The following is a 21,021-nucleotide window of genomic DNA, read 5'->3' as shown; positions in this document are numbered from 1 at the left end:
AACACTAAAGCATACAACTCTCTAGAGAATCAAGCTAAATAAATAACAGAACACCTTACGTAGTAGATCCCTATACTGAAAGGATAGTAATAGACCTCTGGGGAAACCAAGCACGCCACTTTCATGCCAAGGAAATTAGTCCTCCTACCATTAGCCTTTACGTTGGTTTTGATGTTATACCATGTGTTAATTATTTCCAAATCACAAGTGCAAACACTCACCCTGATTGGAAAATTAGCATATTTCAAACTCAAGTAATTTTCCCCTAATGAGGAACTTGTTGAACTGAATTTAACAATTAGCTCACACCCTTTGCTGGCTGGGTATGGCTATGAGGAGACATGGAAATACATCTTTTCCAGTAATTTGCTGTAAAGGAGGAATGCAAATTCAGAAGTTGTTTTTGTGCCATTTCCAACTCTTCCTCTAGCCCTTAGAGCCACGATTCTCAAAGGATGATGCAGGAGAAGGTGCTGCCCATGCTGTACAGTTTCCCTTTGTTTTGTAGTCTTCCCCCACTATGGGTCAGTTCATTTTCATGGCTTTTGCCACGTGCCAAGATTAAGCAAGGAGGATTTCCCAGCTTAGAAGAGTAAAACTTGTGATTTATTGGTCAATATACACTGTCCATAGGTAGGACAAGCTACTGGGCTCACTGCCCCTGGCAGAGCACCCAAGGCCACCCTCAGCCAAGCTGGGAAGGGCCAGCATCAGCTACCACTTGGAAGGGCTGCTCATCGCTGACATCCTGGGGCTGCCTAAGGTTTTTCTGGAGGATTTTGTATGCTTTTCATGGTGCTTTTTCTCCACAGGAAGCCTTGGGCTGCTAATTACCCCTGTGTCAACACCCTCACCTTTGGCAGCAGTGATACTTTCCTTGCCTTGGCTGTACCCTGGAGAACTCCTTGCAGCGCTTCCTCACAGCTTGGCCTTCTTCTTGGACATCGGAGCCCAGTGCAGCCTGTAAAAACTACGCCACAGGCCCCAGGAGGTATCTGTGATCTGATGCCTGAAGCTCTAGAGGGAAAACTGATGCTTTTCAGCTGCTGCTCAGTTGCATTAACCTAGACTGAAGCCCTTTTATCTTACTATTAATTTTCTCCATGCACCATGACCCTATCTGCATAAGGTGTGCTGGGCAGTTAGGTCTTAGAGATGGTGGCCTCTTCATAGTCACTAAGGGAGGTTGCCTTGGACAATTTTCTCTCTCTGTGGAACTGACCAAGAATGTCCAAAATATTGCCATGATTTTAAGCCTGATTTCTTCCATTATAAAAAAAAAAAAAAAAAGTCTTAAATTCATCCAAGATTCCTCCTATTTTTCAGTGCATATTCTTTAGTAGTTTTTGTTGTTGATTTTCTCTAATTTGAAGAACAAGGATGAATTTTTTGAGAGTTCAAGCTGCCTTCTAAGGTACGTCTCTAAGCACCTGTGCCATCGAGTGCTGTGCTGGCACACCTGCTGCTTTATTATGTGGCTGTGAGTGGCATCAGTGTAAGCCTAACAAGTTTCGTTGAACAGAGAGAATAGGTTGCAATAATTGAGGGGGGAAAGAAAATAATATTCTGCAAAAAAAAAAAGGGAAGTTCTGAGCTATTTAAAGCTGCTGCTTTGATTGTGCTCATGTAGAGACATTTTAACAGAAACTGGGGCTTTGAGAAGCAAAGAATGCAATGAGTTTGTGGAAGGAGAAAGTGTATCTACTGCTGAGGCTACACTACAGCCCTTCAGCTGGATGCTAAGGTGTGACTTAGCAAGGAAAATAGCCTGAGACTGTTCTGCTTGCTTTCTCTTGCAGCTCAGCAACAGGAAGGCCTGTGCTTCCCACCAGTTGCGAAGAGGTGCTGTGACCTGCAGCTCTTACTCAGGTGAGGTTCTGAATGCTGAGAGCAACTCCTTGTGTTGGTGGGGTGGCCGCATCTAAACATCATCTGACCATTATTTAACTCAGACACTCGTAGCTTGATCTGTGATCTTATGGGGGTTAATTGGCAGGTATTTTAAGAGCAGGGAGGTAAGACTGGATACCTTCCAGAGCCTGATGCTAGCTGGTACAAAACTTCCCTGCATCCCTTGCCTCTTTGGGCAAGTTCACTAGGTTTTTCTGCCTTGATTACTCTTGGCTGAAGCAAAGATGATCAAGCTCTCACATTCACCTCTTTCTCCAAAGATCATCTTAGAAATAGCACTCCTTTTTACCTGGGAGCTGTGGAGGTGCAAGCAGATTAATCAGTTGTCCTGAAGGATCACCCAAAGAGAATGGCTGTCAGTAAAAGGATTAGCATTCAAACAGTTAGCGGCTGTCAGACTTTGTTTAAAAGACTAGGGAAGCCAAATGTCAGTGTATCCAATAGGTGCAGTTGTTAAAACAGACCTATTATTCTAGTGTTTTCATCAGCTGCGTAGCAAATGGCTACTGTCTTTCTTGCTCAGTTATCCATAGTCTTCTTTTGGGATTCCCTACTGCTTTCTCTAAACCAACCTATCCCCCGACTTGTTCAATTTAACATCATGTGCATCTTTGTTGTATTGTCTAACTCCTTTTTCCCCTGCTCCAGCTCTGGGAGCTCTGAGATCAGAATCCACCTCTTGCATTGACTCATTTTTTTTCTTCCTTGGTCCCTCTTTACAAACAAACTCTTCATAGAGGGCAGGCTTCATAGTCTGGCTGCCCTGGGACCCTACACCCTGCCAGCCTTAGGAGCACTCTACTTTTTTCTCTTGAGCAGGGAGAACAAGGCAGGGGCACGAGTGAGGGTCCAGGGACAGGACAGTTTGCAGAGGGGTGCAGGGACAAAAAGGTCTATTATCAGCAGAGCAGCCTCTTAACAACTGAAACAACACCGTTGGTATTAAGTCATGTCGCTTTGCTGCTGAGACCCTCAAAACACAAAGGCATGCCTTTAAATATATGTATAAAAAATAAAAGTAGCTTGAGTGGTTGATGAAAAAGAAGAGCACTGAGCAGCTCTTGTTGGCCAAGCAACTCCTGCAAAATTAGTGGTTGCTGGCAGTAGTTGTGCCCCTTTGTGCATGTGCTGCTCCGTTGCATAACCAAACACCGTACCCGGGTAAGCTTCATGTCAGTGTTCACCTCCACACTTGTATTTTTAGTGCACAGCCACCCAAAACGTGCAACTCATCTTCTCCTCTGTGTCATCATGGATTGCTTTCCACTGCCTATACTCTCAACCTTTGATCACCTATCTCTCTTCCTATTTAGTAATGTCAAGGCCTTTTTATCATCGCAAAAGACACCAACAAAAATACCTTTACCCTTCCTGACATGATAATCTCAAGCGAAGCTAGCATAAAGATAAGGTGCTCACCTTCACACTTATTTTATACTGCTGCTGTAATGTAATGAGTTGTGAAATTTATCTTCTACCTTTCGTTAAACTTTTTCACGTGCTTTAATCACAACTCATAACTGAAAACCAGTTTTTTTCACTGACCTTACAGAAGCCCTTATCAGAGCTGAGCATGGAGGAATTTCCTGCTTCCTACTTTTTCTCCATAATCGGACTGCCTGAAGTCCATCCTGAGGGTTGGTGATTTGCAATATTGTGATTTCAAGAGCCCCTGAATGAACGTCCTGCAGTACAGGCCACCTGCTGCCCCGGATGCCTCCCTTGCTAGGTAGGGGCACCTACATGTACATTCCGGGAGTATTGGTCTGAGCCACAGCTGTACACAGCAAAAAGGAAAGCCTTTGCTGCTAAGTCTGTCTGCTTGATGATCACCACCCAACAGTACATTTTATTGCTGAAGTATGTCACATGAGTATCACAATAAATATTAAGTACCTGTCCCAAAGCATACCAGCTAGTGACACTTGCAGCTAAATCAGGCCCACGCTGATGTTTACACGATATATTTAGTAGACATTTCAGAGACATGGCAGATCCCAGACCAAAAGCCATGGAAGAAAATGCCTCTGTCTGGTGAACAAGTGCTCCCAAGGAAGGGTGGGTGAAGACTCGCTGCAGCCTGCCAGCTGGACACACAAAGCCCACCATTTCCCCATGTGCTCCACCTGTTTTCAGATGCGTTGCCCACGCTTTGGCACGTGGATCCACTCTTCCTCTAATGTGTGACAGATACCACTCACCAAGACATCACCTTTACAGAACCACTACAGAAAACATTTTCCAGGAGTGCTCATTTGCTTTTGTAATTAAAGTCTTTTCCACAGCAATTCACAAAGATACCAACTCAACACATTTTATTTTCCAGTTTTGAAGCTTCTTCAACTTGCAGCCAACCATTCCCAATGCTGTTCTGAAATCAAGTCTGTAAGAGCAACATTACAAACATATCTGCAGCCTAGGGTACACCGATATAAGGCAACATTAGGAATATGCTAATAGCCAAAATGTTACATTACATTAAGAAGATTTCTTATATTAAGAAGATATTAGTTGATCCCAGTTAATTCTACTGTCACACTCTAGAGCAGAGTGAAAATTATCACCTAAATTACTTTTCAAAGAAAAATGCAGATTCACTCACATTAATTGAGTTAAGAAATCTGTAATAGTTTCTCAGATTGTCTGCTTAGAAAAAAAGCTAGGTATAAAAATTGTTTCAACCACTTCAAACCAAAAATAATTCATTCTTTTTCTAGTACAATGGAATCCTATTTTTAAAGAAAATAATATTTTTTACCTCAATCGGTAAGAAAATATTTTAATTCAACCCCCTTTTCTCCTCCCAGCTTGTTGACTAGCTGAGGTTTTCAGAACATTTCATTTTCCACAGCCAACTCCCAAACTGAAAGTATTTCTGGAATTCCTTATAAAGTACATATAAAGCCCCACTATCTGCCTAGCATCACTCTGATGGAATGTTGTATTTGATGCCTTATAGGTAAAGGACATTATTAACATCTTTTCTTGCATGGAGCATTTTCCCAGCCTCTATAGGGAACTCCCGTTCTTGCTATAAAGATGAAGCATCTACTTCTAGGGGTCAGACTAGATGAGGAGAGACAAGTGCTAGCATGCGGTGCTGCACCTCCTTTCCCAATAACCAGCCTATCCAAATGCTTACTAAACATGGTATCATATTATAAATTACAGGGAGCTAAACCAAAGCAATTAGGTTTATCCAAGAACATCTGGATCATTTGGAAAAAATAAAACTAAAACCTGTTTTCAGCAGAACAGAATATTCAACAGTACTCATCCCCACAGACACATTGATCCTGAGTATCACACTGCCCATTTTCCACAGAGAGAACCAAAGTGCCATGCAACGTCCCAGAGCAGTGGCAGAACACATCTCAGACCGACTCCTACTTTCTTTTTCCAGACCAGTGACAGAGATCTCCCTTCTCTAGGAGGAGCATAAGCCAATGACATATTTAAAAACAGCAACTGTGTATTTATCAAGTAAGGAAGTGAACTGACAGGGAATGCAAAAAGTATTCCCATAAATGGAAATTTCCATTTATGTAGGTGGAGAGCCCAGGGAGGTTTGGGGATTTAAGAACAAACTTGCAAATGTATTTACTGATCAGAATTAGCTACGGTGACCTTGTGACAGAGTGAGAGCTGATAAATTTTAATGGAAGAAGGATAGGAAAATGCAGTTTGGGATGACAGCAATCCAGGCTACCTGAAAGGTAGCTACCAGGCTATCAGAAGAATTCAAAAGAGATGATAGAAGAATGGCGCTGGGTTAACTCTAAATCACAGCAATTCTAATAGATAAAAATAAAATAAAAATCACATTATGAGACAGTTTGGCTACCGTCAAGTGCTCAATCACAGGATAAGAGAACATGGTGTGAAAGCATGCACACCATGTGTGTATCACTGGGGAATAAATAGGGTTATCATTCCAGTCGTTGGTCCCTTCAGTGCAGCACACAGGCATTTATGTCAGAAGTTGTTCTGACATGGGCAGTGGCTATTTGTGGTGAAAGAAGCTCCTGAAGCTCAGCTTCCAGCTCCTGCAGAACAGGAGCTCTGGGGGCTTTTAAAAGCCTGGCAATCTGTCTTCACTAACTGCACCATTGAAGATAATCTTAGGAGTCTGCTTGCTGTCCCCATCTTCTTCACAGGCACACTCTGGAGGCTCTAGTTCATCGTATCTTCTCCGATAAACCACCCTTGACAATAGGGTTATCAGAAACATTTCCATGATGAGGACCTGGTGGGTTATATCTGAAGGGAAAAAAAAAAAAAAAAAAGACCATCAGACAAGAAATAAATACCTATCTTATTCACCATCCTCTATGCAAAAGGAACAAACGTTACCATTCTGCTTCCATAACAGATTGTCTCTGACACCGGGCAATAAAATCAGTTACAGAGTTACAGTGTTGCCCATCAATAAGCATGCAGCTAATTAGGCATCCAAAACCCAAGAGATTTAAGAGTGATCGTGCATGTTGATTTATTTTTCTTCAATTTCTGATCCCAACTAAAGTTCTCTGCAACTATGACGGCTATAAAAGTTGTGTCGTTTTTTACATAAAAGTTGAGATTCTCCAAAAGCTACATAATCCCAGGAAATAACTATTTTGGGAAAACACCAGATACTGCAGTTAGCAAGGCTGAACCTGACACCTTTATAAGTCAATGAAGAGCATCCCCCCCAACAGAACTTACACGCTCCTCTTGCTGAGGAGGAGAGTGGTGGAGCACAGGGGATAATTTGTTGCATGGCCAAGATGTTGATAATAGCTGTTTGCAGGTGGTTCAGAATCAGGACAAACTGTGCCAGGAAGAGAAAGCAGATGCCTTAGCTACCAGGAAAAGGATTATTGTTCACACAACAATTTTGCTTTCATCACAGACCCTCTTTGACTCCATTCCTACTTTCTTGCCCTCCCTCTCCTCCATCTACCACCAGGCCACCTGCCATTCTGCAAAATTCATCTTTAGGCCAGGAAGATACTGCTCTGAATGTGGGCATTAAATTAAACCTCTGTTTTAAAAGTGTTTTCCCAACCCTTTATTTGGGAGGTGCAACATACAGAGAGCTCCCAGCTGGGACTTTAAGCAATACTGAGCTCTGAGTAGTAAGGAACAATGTCCTGAAAGCTTCCTGTTAATCTATGAGCTATGCTGTCCCTTAGTGGGAGGAAGAATTCAAAGAATGTTGTTTTTTTCTGGGGGTTGTCTCATCTTTTTGCTGCAACGGGGAGATGCGGTACTCCACAAAATATACAGGAGTGCCTTCTTTGCCAAAGGGGCTGGAGCAATGATCACACATCACATTGCCTGCTATTCACTGAGCTAGGCCCTCGCTGTCTCAGAGATACCAGAGTGTCTCTCTGGTGCAACTACTCGAGTATAAACCCTCACAAGCACAGAGTTTGCCACCTTAAACCCGGATTCACCTTGGTGCAGCTTTGCATATGCGACTATCCTGCTGATTGCTTTTATAAGGGTTTAATGATCTACTTATCAGAGCTCTTAGTGCAGCAGCTGTGCTCTGTGTCCTGTACCAGCAGGCTGCATTTCCAACTGTTCCACTCTACCTTCTCTCTTCTGGGTGGCGTGGGAGAGGGTGGCCTTGTCCCTGTCCCACAACCTGTCCAGGTCTGTTCCTTACTACGTAATGAGTCCCAGCCAGTATTTTCATTATTATCTAACTCTGTAGTGAAGAATGGCCAAGAAAAATATTGTCAAAACAGCACATTATGACATGCCGAAACAGTTCAAACAAAAGCCACCCACACAATGCTCCACATCCTCTCCTCATTTTTAAAAGTACACACTAGCTTTTTAACATTGTGTTTCAGGATACAGCATCGAAAAAGCTTCCTTCAAGCCCTGCAGAAGGTGCTGTTTTGATTCCAGCTGCCCAGAGATGAATGGATTTCACAAAGCTCTCACATCTCCAGCACTCCTGAAAGACTAGAGGTGAATTGGCTCAAACTGAAACTGAACAGCAGCCAAGGAAAGTGCTTCAAAGGGATGCAGCATTAATCAGGTAAAAATATGCCTTTGCATGATACATTTAATGGAAAAAAATACTATAATCTTTAAGCAAAGGGTCAAGAAACAGGGAGATGGTGTTGCATTAACAGCAAGAGAAATTCTTACCAGAAATATTAAACTTCTCACCTGGTAAAGGGCAAATTTAGGGATGATCTTCTTACAGTTAAGGAGAACCCTGACTTGTTGAAACATGATTCCAACTGGCCACAGAGCAATAATGGTCAGGACAGCAACGAAGCAGCTAATCCATATCGCAGCTCCCTCAGGAGACAACTGAGAAGAAAATCAAACAAATGTACCAATAAAACTTTACAGGGCAGATGTTACTATTTCCAGGCAGAAGCTGCAAGCTGGATGATGCAGGCAATAAAATGTGTGTTGCTACCTCCACGAAAGCTGATGCCAGCAGTAGTGGCTGGGGCTTGCAGGAGGAAGCTGCACAGCCCTGGCTGGAGTGCTGCCACCATGGAGCTGTCATGGGTGCCAAAGCCCCTCCGTCCGACCCCAGCAGCACGTGGGAATGCTCAGCAGCTCATGAGAGTGTACTCAGCATGACAGCTCAGAGGGGTCGTTTATTTTACTACCATGAAACATCAACTGCAAAAATACTTCTGTTAATCTGAATTATCCAGGAGATGCAACGTTATTAGCAGGCACAGACCTCTCCATCAGCCTGCTGCTTACACAGTACAAAGCAGAAGTGCAGTACATGCTTCAGGGTCTCAAAAGAACATGACAAAGACACACTTGGAAATGCTCCCAAATTCCAGACTTTCGTTGTAGGCTAAGATGCTAAAATCAAACCAAAAGCCATGGACTTTGTGGCTCATCTCTGTTTGAAACCTTTACTTACATTAGAAAGGCTGTAATTGCCATTGGTCCAAAGCACTATTGACAGAAACATGAACACAGGTCGAAAGAAAGCAAACTGGAAGGTGCCCAGCTTCAGCCAAAAGAGGGTTTGCCTGGTAAAAAATAAAAAATAAAAATCACAAAGGCCAAAATCATATTAACAACATTAATAACATTTTTGGATGCTGTTAAGCAGCAAAACTTCTCCACTCCTACTGCACATGGCCAAAATCTGGGGAGAAACAGCTTCAAGATTTTAAAAAAAAAAAAAAAAAAAAAAAAAAAAAACTTTCCAAGAATTACCCAGTTGTCTATTTAGCAAAGTCGCAAAGTCTCTCCAAAAGCCATACTTTTCTAACCACAGCAGTGGTAGAAGCATACCCAGTTGCTGAACAATGCCACTTGCTCTTGCCTTCTTGCCTTGCTATTTCAGTTCTGCCAAAAGTTCTGCCAAAAAAGCTTGGGCAGAGCAGCCTTCAGCTGAAAGGCAAAGCACTGCAGAGCTTCGATCCCTGACACAGCCAGCCTGCCTTCAGCAGTGATGCTGTCAGATTCCACCTTCCTGCTCAGACGGGACTGGTCTGCCAGTCCTGTGGCTGATCAAGACAAGGAATCATACAGACCTAGGTGAAAGGACGAGTAATTTTTCAGTGCATCATGAGTACTGCCATGTAAGCATCTGGGTTTGCTCCTCTGTACAGGAAGAGGAGAAAGGCCCTATCTTTCACTGGGCAAACTGGCAAAAAGCCTGTAGCACAGCTCAGGATTTCCTTACTACTGTCTCTCAGTATACAGCCCATACACAATGACCTGGCCAGCCAATACTAAAGATCACCAGAGAAGGGGCAGAAGCCCTCGCAAACTGAGGACACGAAAGCTGACTGACACAAACTCTCCCCCAGTCTTCGCAGGACAAGCTGTGGCAGCTACTGCTGCTCATGTTTTAGCCCGCTGCTACGTGCTTCCCCCACTGTTACTGCTGTCTTCACTCTGGCTCCTTGGTCCCTTGGGACTGCCATCAGATGTGCCTCAGCAGACAACAGGCTGCCAGTTAGTGTGCTGCGGGGAACAGACACGAACCAGGAACTGCAAGAATTGCTCAATTAATAGAGCTAATAACCACAGGATTATGAGCAGCACAAACACATGGGGAAGGGCCTGCCGCTGTCTGGCCATCTCGTGCCTGTGCCTTTTCAAAGACCCGTTATTCCCAATGGAAAAGGGAATAACAGCTTGATGATCCTTGTGGGTCCCTTCCAACTTGGATATTCTCTGATCCTATGGTTTCTTTTAAAGTAACGAATCCCTCCCTTGGAGCAACTCTGTTTCCCTAGGAGGTATCTATGGGAGGAAAGTATGATCTTTCTCTGGCATAACTTATCCATTTTACATCATCGTATCACATCTATTTTTGGAGGTATATTTTATGTTTTTTGTACTACCTATTCTTCCTGGTGTCCCCTCCATGTAAATAAATACTGTTATCCCATTAAAATAAATTAATGGAAATAAGAGTTAAAATTATAATACCAAATGAGGTAGTTTAAGGAAAAATCATTACACTAAAAATGAAGATTTTTTCAAAAGCAAACTCTAAGTTAAATTCTTCACATATTTTGCACTGCAGCTTATGCTGCTTCAGTAAACCTCCCGTTCAGTCCCTCTCCCTCAGCACTGTTTCCTGCTCGTTCCAGGATCCCTCACAAACCACGGCACTGCTTTCTGTTTGCCACTTCCTCGTAACCAGACCAAAAAGTCCCTAAGATCCCTTCTGATATGAACATCCAGGCTCTCACAGAAACATCTCCGTGTTGCACATTCAGCCCTCGAGATTTTGCTGTTAATGGGAGAACCGTTCTCATGCTCTGTGCCAGTAGGAAAGCCCTGGAATATATGAGGCTTTTGGGTTGTGGAGCAGCATGTAAATGTCTAGGTCTGAGCTCCTGCCAGGAGAGGAGCCCCACCAGGCAGGGTTTATGTTACACTCGGTGATTCCTGGAGGTGCAGCTCTCCATCCTTACCATGCTTCTCGAAGGTGCCTTGCTACTTAGTTTGGCAGAAGAAAATATTTGGTTTTCCCTCACCAGAAAACAGCATTTCACTGAGATTAAAGCTTCCCAGGAATTACATCTATTTTTGTTTTAAAAAGTATTTTAATCTGAAGTAGTTTTAAAGACCAAATCAGAAAGAAACATTTCAATTCATCAAAGCAAGAGAAATTTTCTTTCAAGACAGACTCAATTTGACGATTTTGTTTGTGAAAAACATCCAGTCTGGAGACGTTAGTTCCCTCCTGGAATGAAAAGAAACCAAAATCCCAACTATCGGCTTTTCTAGAGTGGAAATTCCTCCTCCCACACACCACTGCCTACAGTACAAATGGTTTCTTGGAAAAGAACGGGATTAGCTGGGGAGACACCACAGTGCTCAGCACTGCTGCAGACTGGGAACACTGCACTGGGTTAAAGTGAGCTTTGCTGTGCTCTCACCTCTCCCGTGCAGCTCCGTGCTGTAAAAATGAAAGAAATTAGTGGCGGCGCATAGCCCCGAGTGACAGCGCCGTTGGAGAGACAGCTTGAGAGTGGCTGTCGGGAAGCAGGGAGGCCCTTTGCTGCAAGCCTGGCTCGCCAGGCTGGCTGGATTCCAGCTGCGGTTTTCCAGCTGGGAAACCTTAAAGGGCAACTCACCTAGTGATGCGCACGCCGGGGAGGCAAAGGCAGCAGCAGCAGCAGGGCCCCGTGCTGATCTTGAAGCGACCATTTTCGAACCGCCTGAGGAACAGCTTTTGGCCCCCGCACTCTTTAATCATCATCATCAGGAACTTGTGGATAACTATGGCAAAAAACCTAGGAGAGGAGGAAAACGCCAGCTTGAACGGACTTCCTGCTTGCCTCTCGCACACGCCTGCACGGGCCAGTCCTGTCCGGGTTTTTTAAACTTTCTGCCCAGGTTGTTTAAACCTCCAGGTTTCCCCCAAGGCACACTGGTGGCAGTCAGTATCACAGGCTTTTTAGCCCAAGTCATTGCAGCCGTATTTTTCTATCAGTTATCTAGTCCTGACCGGTGCAACCTTTTCAAAACAAGTCCTATTCCTCCTCTTAAAAAAACAATAACAATAAAACCCACAAAATTAAAAAACAACAACACAGGGCTAGGTTTGTGTATGCATTTAGTGGGGCATCACATACTGCCCCAGTCAGGGTGCAGTCCAAGCGGATCCAGGCAGTGTCTGCTGCAGCCCCTCCTCTCCCTCCTTCACCAGCTGCACTTTCTCAGCCCTTCCCAGGAATTACAGATCGTGCAGACACCCTTTCCTCCCGGCCCCACGCAGATTTAGGAATCGATTCACTGAAATCCAACCCCACCAAATAAGAGAGGTCCTCTCCAGCTGCACTGCCTCCTTGAAGGAGCTCACTGAGCAGCTGGAGAAGTAAGCACAATGGGGCAAGGGAAGGGACAGGGACCTGCAGCTTGGGCAAGGGAGGAGCGGGACCGAGATAGGCTCAACATGCCACAGGACTGGATCCTGAGAAGTTTCTTGTAGCCTGCGCTACCTGCATAAATTGCAGCACGCTAGAAGTCCCACTGCTTTGCTTTCCATCCTTTTTTAATCTCCTCTCTTAGCAGACACACTGTGACACGGCGTAGGGCAATCCATAAGACTGCGATAGTGTCCCGCAGTGGGTTCCAAAACCATCCCGGCCCTCCTGGTGTGCCCATGGCCACAGCGTGCCCCCACCTGGCTGTGCCTCGAGGGCTGCCCCACCACCTCCAGAAAGCAGGGACCGCGCTTCTCCACTCTTCTCTGTGCATGTCAGAGCTGTCATGCGTGCACGGAAAGTGCTTTTATCAGGACAAGTGCAGAACATTTTCATATTGATATACTCATTGGAGGTTCACTTGCCACCATTAATAACAGACCTACAGGGCTCGTCATTAATAAAAGCACCAAGAAGAAGCCACAGGTCAGAATCTCATTCCACATGACACTCGGAGAGAGAAAAGAAAAGAGTGCTACTTCAAAGCTCCCGTCAGTCAAGGCGATCAGTTACATGCAAGTCACAGATCTCTCATACTGACGTTCCCACACTAGGGGGCTGCAGCACGGGGAACCGCTTCAGCGTTTTCCACCTCCCGTAAAAGAGCTGCCAAGAGATTTCAACTCAAACCAAAAATTACTAAATTGTTAAATTTACAAAATGACTGTGTTTACCAAGACTAGCAGATGTTTAAAGGGTTTGAAATGCAGGGTTTGGGGCAACATCTAGAACAAGCAGAATACTCACACTGCTGCTGTGAAATCTGTAAACATCGTTGAGCGAGGAATCCACATGCCAATGCATGAGGTAGTAGCAATCACCTATGGAGAAAGGGAGGAGGGCTGTGTGAAAGGCAGAGATAAAGCTGCCTCATGCAGATTTCCAGAGAAATGCTAATTTCAACATTCAGGTTCATGCCTTTTCCATAATACTTACTGGAGCCGCAGCATTTACCCAAATTAAGATTGATCTTTTGGAGGAGGGGATTTTCCTGTAGATGTAGATCACTTCCTCTATAAATACCAGATCAGCAATTAGCGTCATCAGAGTCAAGATTGCAAAGAGAAATCTACCAGCGAGGTCAAGGCCTGCAGCAAGCGAGAAGAAAACAAGCAAACAAAAAATCTGATTCATGTCATCCAAGTGTTTCTGAAAAAAAAAAAAAAGAGCATCTTGGAGGGGAATCTTAGTCCTGCTCCTGCAAAGCACTGCACGGAAGGGAGGTGCAAGTAAGGCTGAGCCAGGCTCTTTTCTGTGGTGCCCAGTGCCAGGGCAGGAGGCAGCGGGCACCAAGTGGCGCACAGCAGGCAGCACTGCTGGGCTGGGCGGGTGAGGAGCCCTGGCACAGGCTGCCCAGAGAGCTGTGGGGGCTCCTCCTTGGGGATCTCCAAAAGCCGCCTGGACGTGGCCCTGGGCAGCCTGCGCTGGGTGTCCCTGCTTGGGCAGGGCTTGGAGCGGGGCACTTCCAGGGGTCCCTGCCAGCCCCAGCCCTGCTGCGGCTCTGCATGGTTCATCCTTCGCTACGCACAGGGCTCACTGACCCCACGGGACGGCTCAAGTACCTAAATTTAACTTCATAAACACACCTCCTCGGGACCCTCCGGCATCATACAGGAGGAATACGCCTCCACGCTCCCCAAGCATCCCGCAAAAGCCCCGTTCAGCCAGGGAGCCCTCAGCTCCGTCCCCTCCCTCCGAGCCCTCTCCCCCCGCTCCCGGCCGGCCGCCCCGGCACTCACTGCCCAGCAGCTCCCAGGCGAAGGGCGGCTCGCTGGCGCCGCAGGGCGGGGGCAGGGTCGCGTTCCCCTCGCCCTCCATGGCGCCCGCAGGGGGCCGGGGCCGGGGCCGGGGCCGGGCACGGGGAGATGGCGGCGGGTGGGATCCTGGCCCTGGCGAGCGGGGGCCGGGCAGCGCCTGCCGAGGGGCGGCTGATGATTAATGATTAGCCCGGGCCGGCGGGCGGCCTCCCGGCATGGCCCGGCCTCCCGCCGCCTCACGGTGCCTCCCCGCCGGGCACCCCCCTTCAGCGGGGCGGGCTGGGTGCCCTGCGGGGGTAGGGTTCAGGAGAACAGCTCCAGCTGCATACACCATGCTCAGCTGCTGCCGCTCAGGGTGGGGAGCTTGGAGACTCTGTGGGCAGTCCTCAGAAATGGCAGCGTGGTTGCAAGTGCAAGGGGAAGCTAGGGACTGCTGGACACGGGACCAAGCACACAAAGCAGCTAAAGCACAGAATCACAGAATCACCCCGGTTGGAAGAGACCTCCAAGATCACCCAGCCCAACCTCAAATGGAGGTCCAACCACGCACGGAGGTCCCCCTTCGTCAGGGTAGTATTCAGGGAGCTTGAACAAAGTGCATGGGGGGTGGAATTGAGGAACTCAGGACATTTAGGAACTTTAGGACTTCGGGACATTGATAGGCGCCACAGACCCTTGTGGCAAACCCTGCCATCTTGGAGGATTCCCGGAGGTTTCACAGGAAGGGCACTGGGATGCAAGGAAAGGTGCTAAACGCCAGCAGGCACTCGATCCAGACAAGGCAGAGCCCTTCCACTGCAGCAGGCTGGGGAGCCAGACAGACGAGGCTACCGACAGCCTCTTCTGTTGCTGTCAGCGGGGCTTGCCTTTAGGGCAGGACGATTTACTGCGAGTCCTCCCTACCATCGCTCTCATTTTCACTGCACTGAAGCGTGCCTCATCGTTTCACCAGGCAGGCTGCAGCAGCGGCTGGCTGCTGGAGTGTGGTATCTGCTCAGCCTTCACGGGCTTGCCAGAGCATCCAACAGCACGAATATCTTCTGCCGTCCAGATGCCGAAAAGATGCAGGCAATATTTGTGAAGCACAGCTCCAGCACATTGTCTGTTCAGAAGCCCGTTTGCTCATCCTGCAGAGACAGTTGTTAGTGGAGGGGGAAATACCCATTAGTAACCCTTAATGCACCAGACTTTTTCTCCCTAGTTTTCTCGATTTTATTTTTAATCCAAATGTTTGAGGCTGATCGCAGTCTGAAATGTGACTGGGAGCTCAAGTTAGCCTTTGCTGAGATGGCTGAAGGTCTTTGAAGGTTCTCCCTGAGCAGAAACAACAGGATTCCCATCTGCTGCTATTTTAGTTGCCAGCTTCTCTCATTCCCTGAAAGCTAAAAATAACAATTCTTCTCCTGGGAATCCTTTCTTTGAGCGAGGCAGGTTTGTCAATGCTTTTGTTAAGGAAACTCACACATGGCGTATGGGAGTGACAGGACTCATGGCTACTTTATTGTATTCAGAAGAAACCCAGAGTCTGCTTTGACTTCACAGTTCCTTGAAGAATTCATATGGTAACAATTCTGGATATGACTGTCATGTTTCAGTTATTCAGCAACACCAGTTTGGAACAACTACTGCAGCATACACTGAAAGTGGCATTGGAGAATTTCCCCTCATGAACCTATAGAGATGTAACTGCTGTAAATATAAAGGTTAAGGATTAATCAACTGCTACTGTGAAAGATCCATCCTCCTCTCTTCTGCTGGTGTCTCCAACACAGGATAGAGTCTAAAAACCATGTATCTTCCGTAATTTCTTCTTGTTAGAAACACCATTTGCCGTGTTTGGGTCAAACATCATCTCTTCTTCATGTTCTGGGCTCTTTCTTAGGAAAAAGACTTGCCTGACAGACCTTAAATTTAATAAATTGGACTGAAGAGCACACCATGATGCTTCAGCTCCCACAGCCGGAGGTCTGCTGCTCTGTGCACACTTCCTTAGCCCCCGTGCTTCATCAGTGCCCTCTCAGCACTGGCCCCTAAGGCAAATGCTGGGCCTTGAGACCAATGCAAAACACTTCAAATCCCCTGGAGCTGAACTACATTTCTCTCCCTGCTCCACTAGTCCACCTTTTAGTTTAACCCTTTAGTTTAATACATGGCATTTGCCACCAAAAAAAAAGACAATCTTACTTTCAGCAGTAGAGAGGCATTTATAGACCAGTCACCTGTCCATTTAGATGCATCAAGAGATAAAAACCACCTGTGAATGCAGCTCCCCATGCCTGTTTACTGGGGGCTTTCAAGTGCTCTATGGCTCAGCGCCCTTCCAAGCACCGTGCTGCTCAGATTTCTTCCTCAAGGAACATGCCCCCTGGCTGCTACCAGCCTGCTCTTCTTTCAAAGGTCGGCCCAGATGTTTATCTTTCCTCCCTTTTGATGATGGCTTTCGCTTTCACTCGCCTCACAGGAATAACTGCATTCTCTCCGCTCCCCTGAGCTGAGCACACTGCTGTGATCGCTGCCCTCTCAGTGCGCGGTGCCTGATGCTAGCTGTGCTTCTCCCCGTCAGGTATTGGTGGGCCAAGCCTGTACGCAGGTAGTCCTGGCTCATGAAATGACCAGCAGGAGGTCCCACATGCTCTCAAAGGACAAGCTCCAAGCTCCACTGCATAGGATATGTAGGATAGGATAGGGTATTTTGGTAGTAGGGAAATCTAGCAGACGTCACTGTCATCAGCGCAGTCAAAGACCTTTTCTGGGGGACAAATTATGTTCATCTGAGTTCAAGCTAATAAGAAAAGTGTGCATTAGAAAAATAAATCGATGATTTTTAGTGCCATAGGACTGTGCATCGGATTTCTCCCAAGTTTGGATGCCCAACCAGCCAAGATACGTCAGCTAAAATTTTCCAGCTTCCAAAAGCCTGGACAAGTCTAGTAATGAAATTAAACCTGATTTCTCAGCTACAGCATACTCTGCAGTTGAGCTTAAATGTAACTTACCCTTATCCACTATAAAGCTGTCAACTTTTCACCTCCTGCCAGTAATAAGTTGGCAATTTTAGAAGGGGTGGCTCATCAATGTGAGATAAGACCTCTATCACCGTTACATAAATTAATAATGGGATTTGCTTGTTATTTGGCTCCTGGCAGCAACTGTAAAAATCAAGAAGTACAGCGACTACAGTGAAATAAATCGGGATAACAAAACAAAATCACAATTGTCCTGCCTATTCAGATGGACAGATTTACACATTAAAAAAAAAAAAAAAATATATATATATATATATCAGGTGTACCAGAAGCTTTACATCTGTGCTTTTAATAGGAAAGCTTAGACAAAGACTTTTATTCTACATCAATACAGAAGCAGTGAAAGAGGAAAGAGAGGGGCTTTCATTAGAGGTGAAGCTAAACAAGAGTTTTATTTTGTCTTACTTGCAAAATAGCAAATCGGTTTCTGGCAGTCAATGTATGTGAGAAATACAAAGATGCGCAATCAAACCCTTATTTTTGTAATATGTTGCTACACTTTTACCCAGATATAAGTAATTATTGCCGTGTCTTACCTTTTTTAGGTAACTTATGAGCCATTGGATTTGGTGGTAGAACAAGAGAAAGGAAATTCACAGCACTTCACAGTAGAACAAAGAGCTGAAAGAACCTTATAAAATTAGGACCCTAAATTGGCGGTGAGGGCGGGTAGCCAACAATCAGCATCCTGAGGCAGAATGGAGGCAGGGAGTGCATTTTCTCTGCCGTTGCTGTGATAAAGTACATATATTTGATTGCAGAGCTTTTCAGCACTGGGAGAGGTTTTTCTCCAAAGGAGTGTTGATGAGCAGTAAGACAAGTACGTCTTAAGGACCAAGTAAGTGCCACTTTGTGAGCATCCCGTATGTGTCCAAGGGCAGTGATGGGTAAAGACAAACCTCTCGGACCTTCAGCATCAAAGAGAATAGACGAGGATTAAGAAGTTCTTTCACTAGGGTAAGTTTCTGTAGATTTTCTCCTTCCCAGTCTTGATTTATGATTCCCAAATTCTAGATGAGAGCCGACAAGAATTTTGAGATTTACTTTTTTGTGTGTCAAAAGTGTCATATTGTCTGAACTGGAGCTTAGGAGGTGCAATTATTAAACGATTTCTTGATGGGAAACTATTTTTTAACCTTGGATTATGTGGAAATATTTTGACTGGACACCTTCTGCATGAACTGTTCTGTACCTGCTGTTCAAAAACAAATTTTGAAATCTCAAACATTTTGAAACCCTTTAAAATAAATTTAAAAAAAAAAAAAAAAAAAGTAAAAGTGATGGAAATCAAAGTGCAATGTTTCAAAATGCACACAATTTGGTTTATTTATTTCCTGTTTATTAAAGTTTCTGCTTTTCCGCTTGATTCAGGACAGCAGACCTCAACAAAAGCTAAGGATCTCTTTATGGAACAGGTTGTGTAGCATCAACACAGCTATGCTCAAGTTCATGTTTTACAGCTGCTTCCTGGAGGGGAAAGTAGGGGTCTCTTTGGAAGGCAGCAATGTTATTCCGACTGGAAGACGTCATCAAGCACGCTGCAGTTAATGACTAAGTCTGCTTTTACCGTACCAGTCAGGTGCTGGGCAAGATAGGTCATGCATTTCTTCCCACAGGTTGTAACATGACAGAAATGGTTTTTGCTCCTGTATTGCTATTACTGGGAGGGGGAAAAAAAAAAAAAAGAAAAAAAAAAAGCATACACACAACACCAAAATTGTAATATAATAATAAAGGAAACAAGACAGAGCAGCCTTGAAAATTAGAGGTGTGTTGACTTCTGTAACAAGCAGACCACACACCAGAAAACAAGGAGAAACAAATGCACATGTATGAATGCAAAACGTCAGCCACTGTCAGGGAGACTGCCTGTGCCAATAGCCTAAACACAAGCAAGAGCCTGGACAGCGTACGTACAAAGTCAGTGCTACATCCCGAAGCTTCACTTTTTACCTTTATATAAGCACAGCCTGTGTCATTCTGAAGCTCGGTTTGTAGGAAATGTTACAAGTAAATGTTAGGGAAATTATGTTGAGTGTTTATAGTGTCTGTTTATCCCTCCTCCAGAATGAAGAACCTTGTTGGTTTCCAAGTAGTGTTGGAGATGAGCTCATAAGTCAGAATAATGCTGTTTTCAGTTTGATGTTTTTTGAAAGCTACCTCAACTTTACAACTGTCCCTACAAGCAAGGGAAGTCCGTGGTTTTAAAAGCATTGGAACCACATAGGCAATGTCTGAGTTTGCACTGAACGCTGAAGGTAAAAGGAGAGCACAGACATGAAGCGTTTGGACCATGCTCTCGGACACATAGTCTGAGTTTTTGGGTGGTCCTTTGGGGACCCAGGAGTTGGACTCGATGATCCCTGTGGGTCCCTTCCAACTCAGGATGTTCTATGATTCTCTGTTTCAAATGGCATTCAGTTCTGAATTTTTGTCTTGCAGTTCATACACAAACTGAGCCAACAGGAGCAGCGGGGGAGATTTTGGTAGAGATGCAAGACTGTCTGGAACACGGCTTGTCTGGAAAGGAAAAGTAAAACCAGTCAAATAAACATTAGGCACACATTTGTAATAGTTGAAAGATTTACTGTCTCCAGACGAGAACTGGAACTTAGGCTTCAGTTAAAAAAAAAAAAAATAAAACAACTCAACAGGAACAACTGGATGGTTTGAGAAGATGTGAAATCATTCAGAGGTCCTGGAAAACTAGAAAAAAACTATGAAATTGTTAGCAAGCATGGGGTGAGAAGCTGTGTAGACATCTGCAGCACAGCCCTCTTTCTTCTTTGTGCAAACGGTGTCTGCACCTCTGATCTCTGTGTGCTGGACAAATGCCCAGGGACATCTCCTGTCTTGAGGACGGATGGTCCATCCTCTCCAGGATCTTGCCAACTCTTTGTGCTTCTACAGAACAGAAAACACACACAAAACACCAATTTGGAAAAGACCCTGTAGCTTTCTTCAGTGTACCACTACAAGTTTTTTACCATGTGCAACGAGTTGTCGCAACATGTGAGGGGTTCTACTGTATGGACTTGGTGCATAGGAGGGGATGGCCAATTTTTGTGTTTTCCAGTGTATGACAGGAAAATATTCACATCTTACTGGTATTGCCTTGATAATGAATAACCTGTACTGTTCTTGTTTGTTGGTTGGTTTGCTTAATGATATTTTCTCTTAAACATCGTTTGCACTAATGGGCTTGCACACACACACAAAGAGCTGTAAATAAAAACCTCAGTTGAGATCTCCCCAACATACAAAACAGGAGAGCCACCGCCGTGTTGAGCACTACAAGTAATCTGTCTTTAGGAACAGAGGGTTGGGCAGTGTAAAACCTTGCAGGCAGGAAATAAGTCCAAATGTTTTGATTCATTAAATGCATCTGCATTTAGACATAAATATGGGTCTCGTGAATACAATGAAGGAGATTTTGTGGTAGCTATGGTGGCTTTTTGGTTTTGGCAAGGACTTCTTTATCCTAAGTCAAACAACCAGTCTAAGTCTCAGTCTGTGTGATGGCAAAACTGTACTTATCTAAAGAGCAGAGCAGAGGGAGGCTTCCTCAGCTGATGTCTGCAATGCTTTGCAAAAGGACAGGAAACTTTAAAACACTTCTTGATCGCCAAACTAGCAGGCAGGTGAATTCCTTTGACACTGCAGATATTTGTAAATTTATTGTCTTTCAATAGTTCTTTAAAAAGCAGTCGCCAAATTCAAATATTTAGATTTGTTGGGCAGACTGCTATGATTTATTCCAAAGTACAGGGTTAAAGGCCTCAGTTACAGAGGGAGGGAGACACCACATTTGTGCGTTCTCTGCTATTTGTAGTAGCCAAAAGATGGGCTCAGATCAGCCCATTTCTTTAACATAATGAAGCACAGTGACTA

General features: G+C 45.0%; 1 protein-coding gene and 1 long non-coding RNA gene across 4 annotated transcripts; one reads left to right on the top strand and one right to left on the bottom strand.

Annotated features, from left to right (window-relative positions):
- Positions 1–334: 334 nt before the first annotated feature.
- On the top strand, positions 335–4,934 carry LOC311421196. The gene is made up of 4 exons (XR_014684743.1): positions 335–470; positions 813–991; positions 1,800–1,869; positions 3,464–4,934. It is a non-coding gene; the product is annotated as an uncharacterized lncRNA (long non-coding RNA).
- A 153-nt stretch (positions 4,935–5,087) lies between these two features.
- On the bottom strand, positions 5,088–14,497 carry LOC311421182 (organic solute transporter subunit alpha-like). 3 transcript variants are annotated; one of them, XM_084492787.1, is made up of 8 exons: positions 14,434–14,497; positions 13,284–13,435; positions 13,095–13,168; positions 11,496–11,654; positions 8,810–8,921; positions 8,083–8,229; positions 6,619–6,724; positions 5,088–6,171 (listed from the first exon to the last, which is right to left on the bottom strand). In XM_084492787.1, the coding sequence occupies exons 2-8, from the start codon at positions 13,389–13,391 to the stop codon at positions 5,984–5,986; spliced, it is 894 nt and encodes a 297-aa protein (XP_084348913.1). In that variant the 5' UTR covers positions 13,392–13,435; positions 14,434–14,497; the 3' UTR covers positions 5,088–5,983. The 3 variants fall into 3 exon arrangements, with proteins under 3 accessions (XP_084348913.1, XP_084348911.1, XP_084348912.1); XM_084492785.1 differs by lacking the exon at positions 14,434–14,497 and adding an exon at positions 14,087–14,254; XM_084492786.1 differs by lacking the exon at positions 14,434–14,497 and adding an exon at positions 13,934–14,051.
- Between the last annotated feature and the right edge of the window lie 6,524 nt (positions 14,498–21,021).

This window comes from Aythya ferina (genome assembly GCF_964211825.1).
Source record: "Aythya ferina genome assembly, chromosome: 1".
Classification (NCBI taxonomy): Eukaryota; Metazoa; Chordata; class Aves; order Anseriformes; family Anatidae; genus Aythya; species Aythya ferina.
The sequence above is the reverse complement of the archived record's forward strand: the minus strand, read 5'-3'. Positions and strand labels throughout refer to the sequence as shown.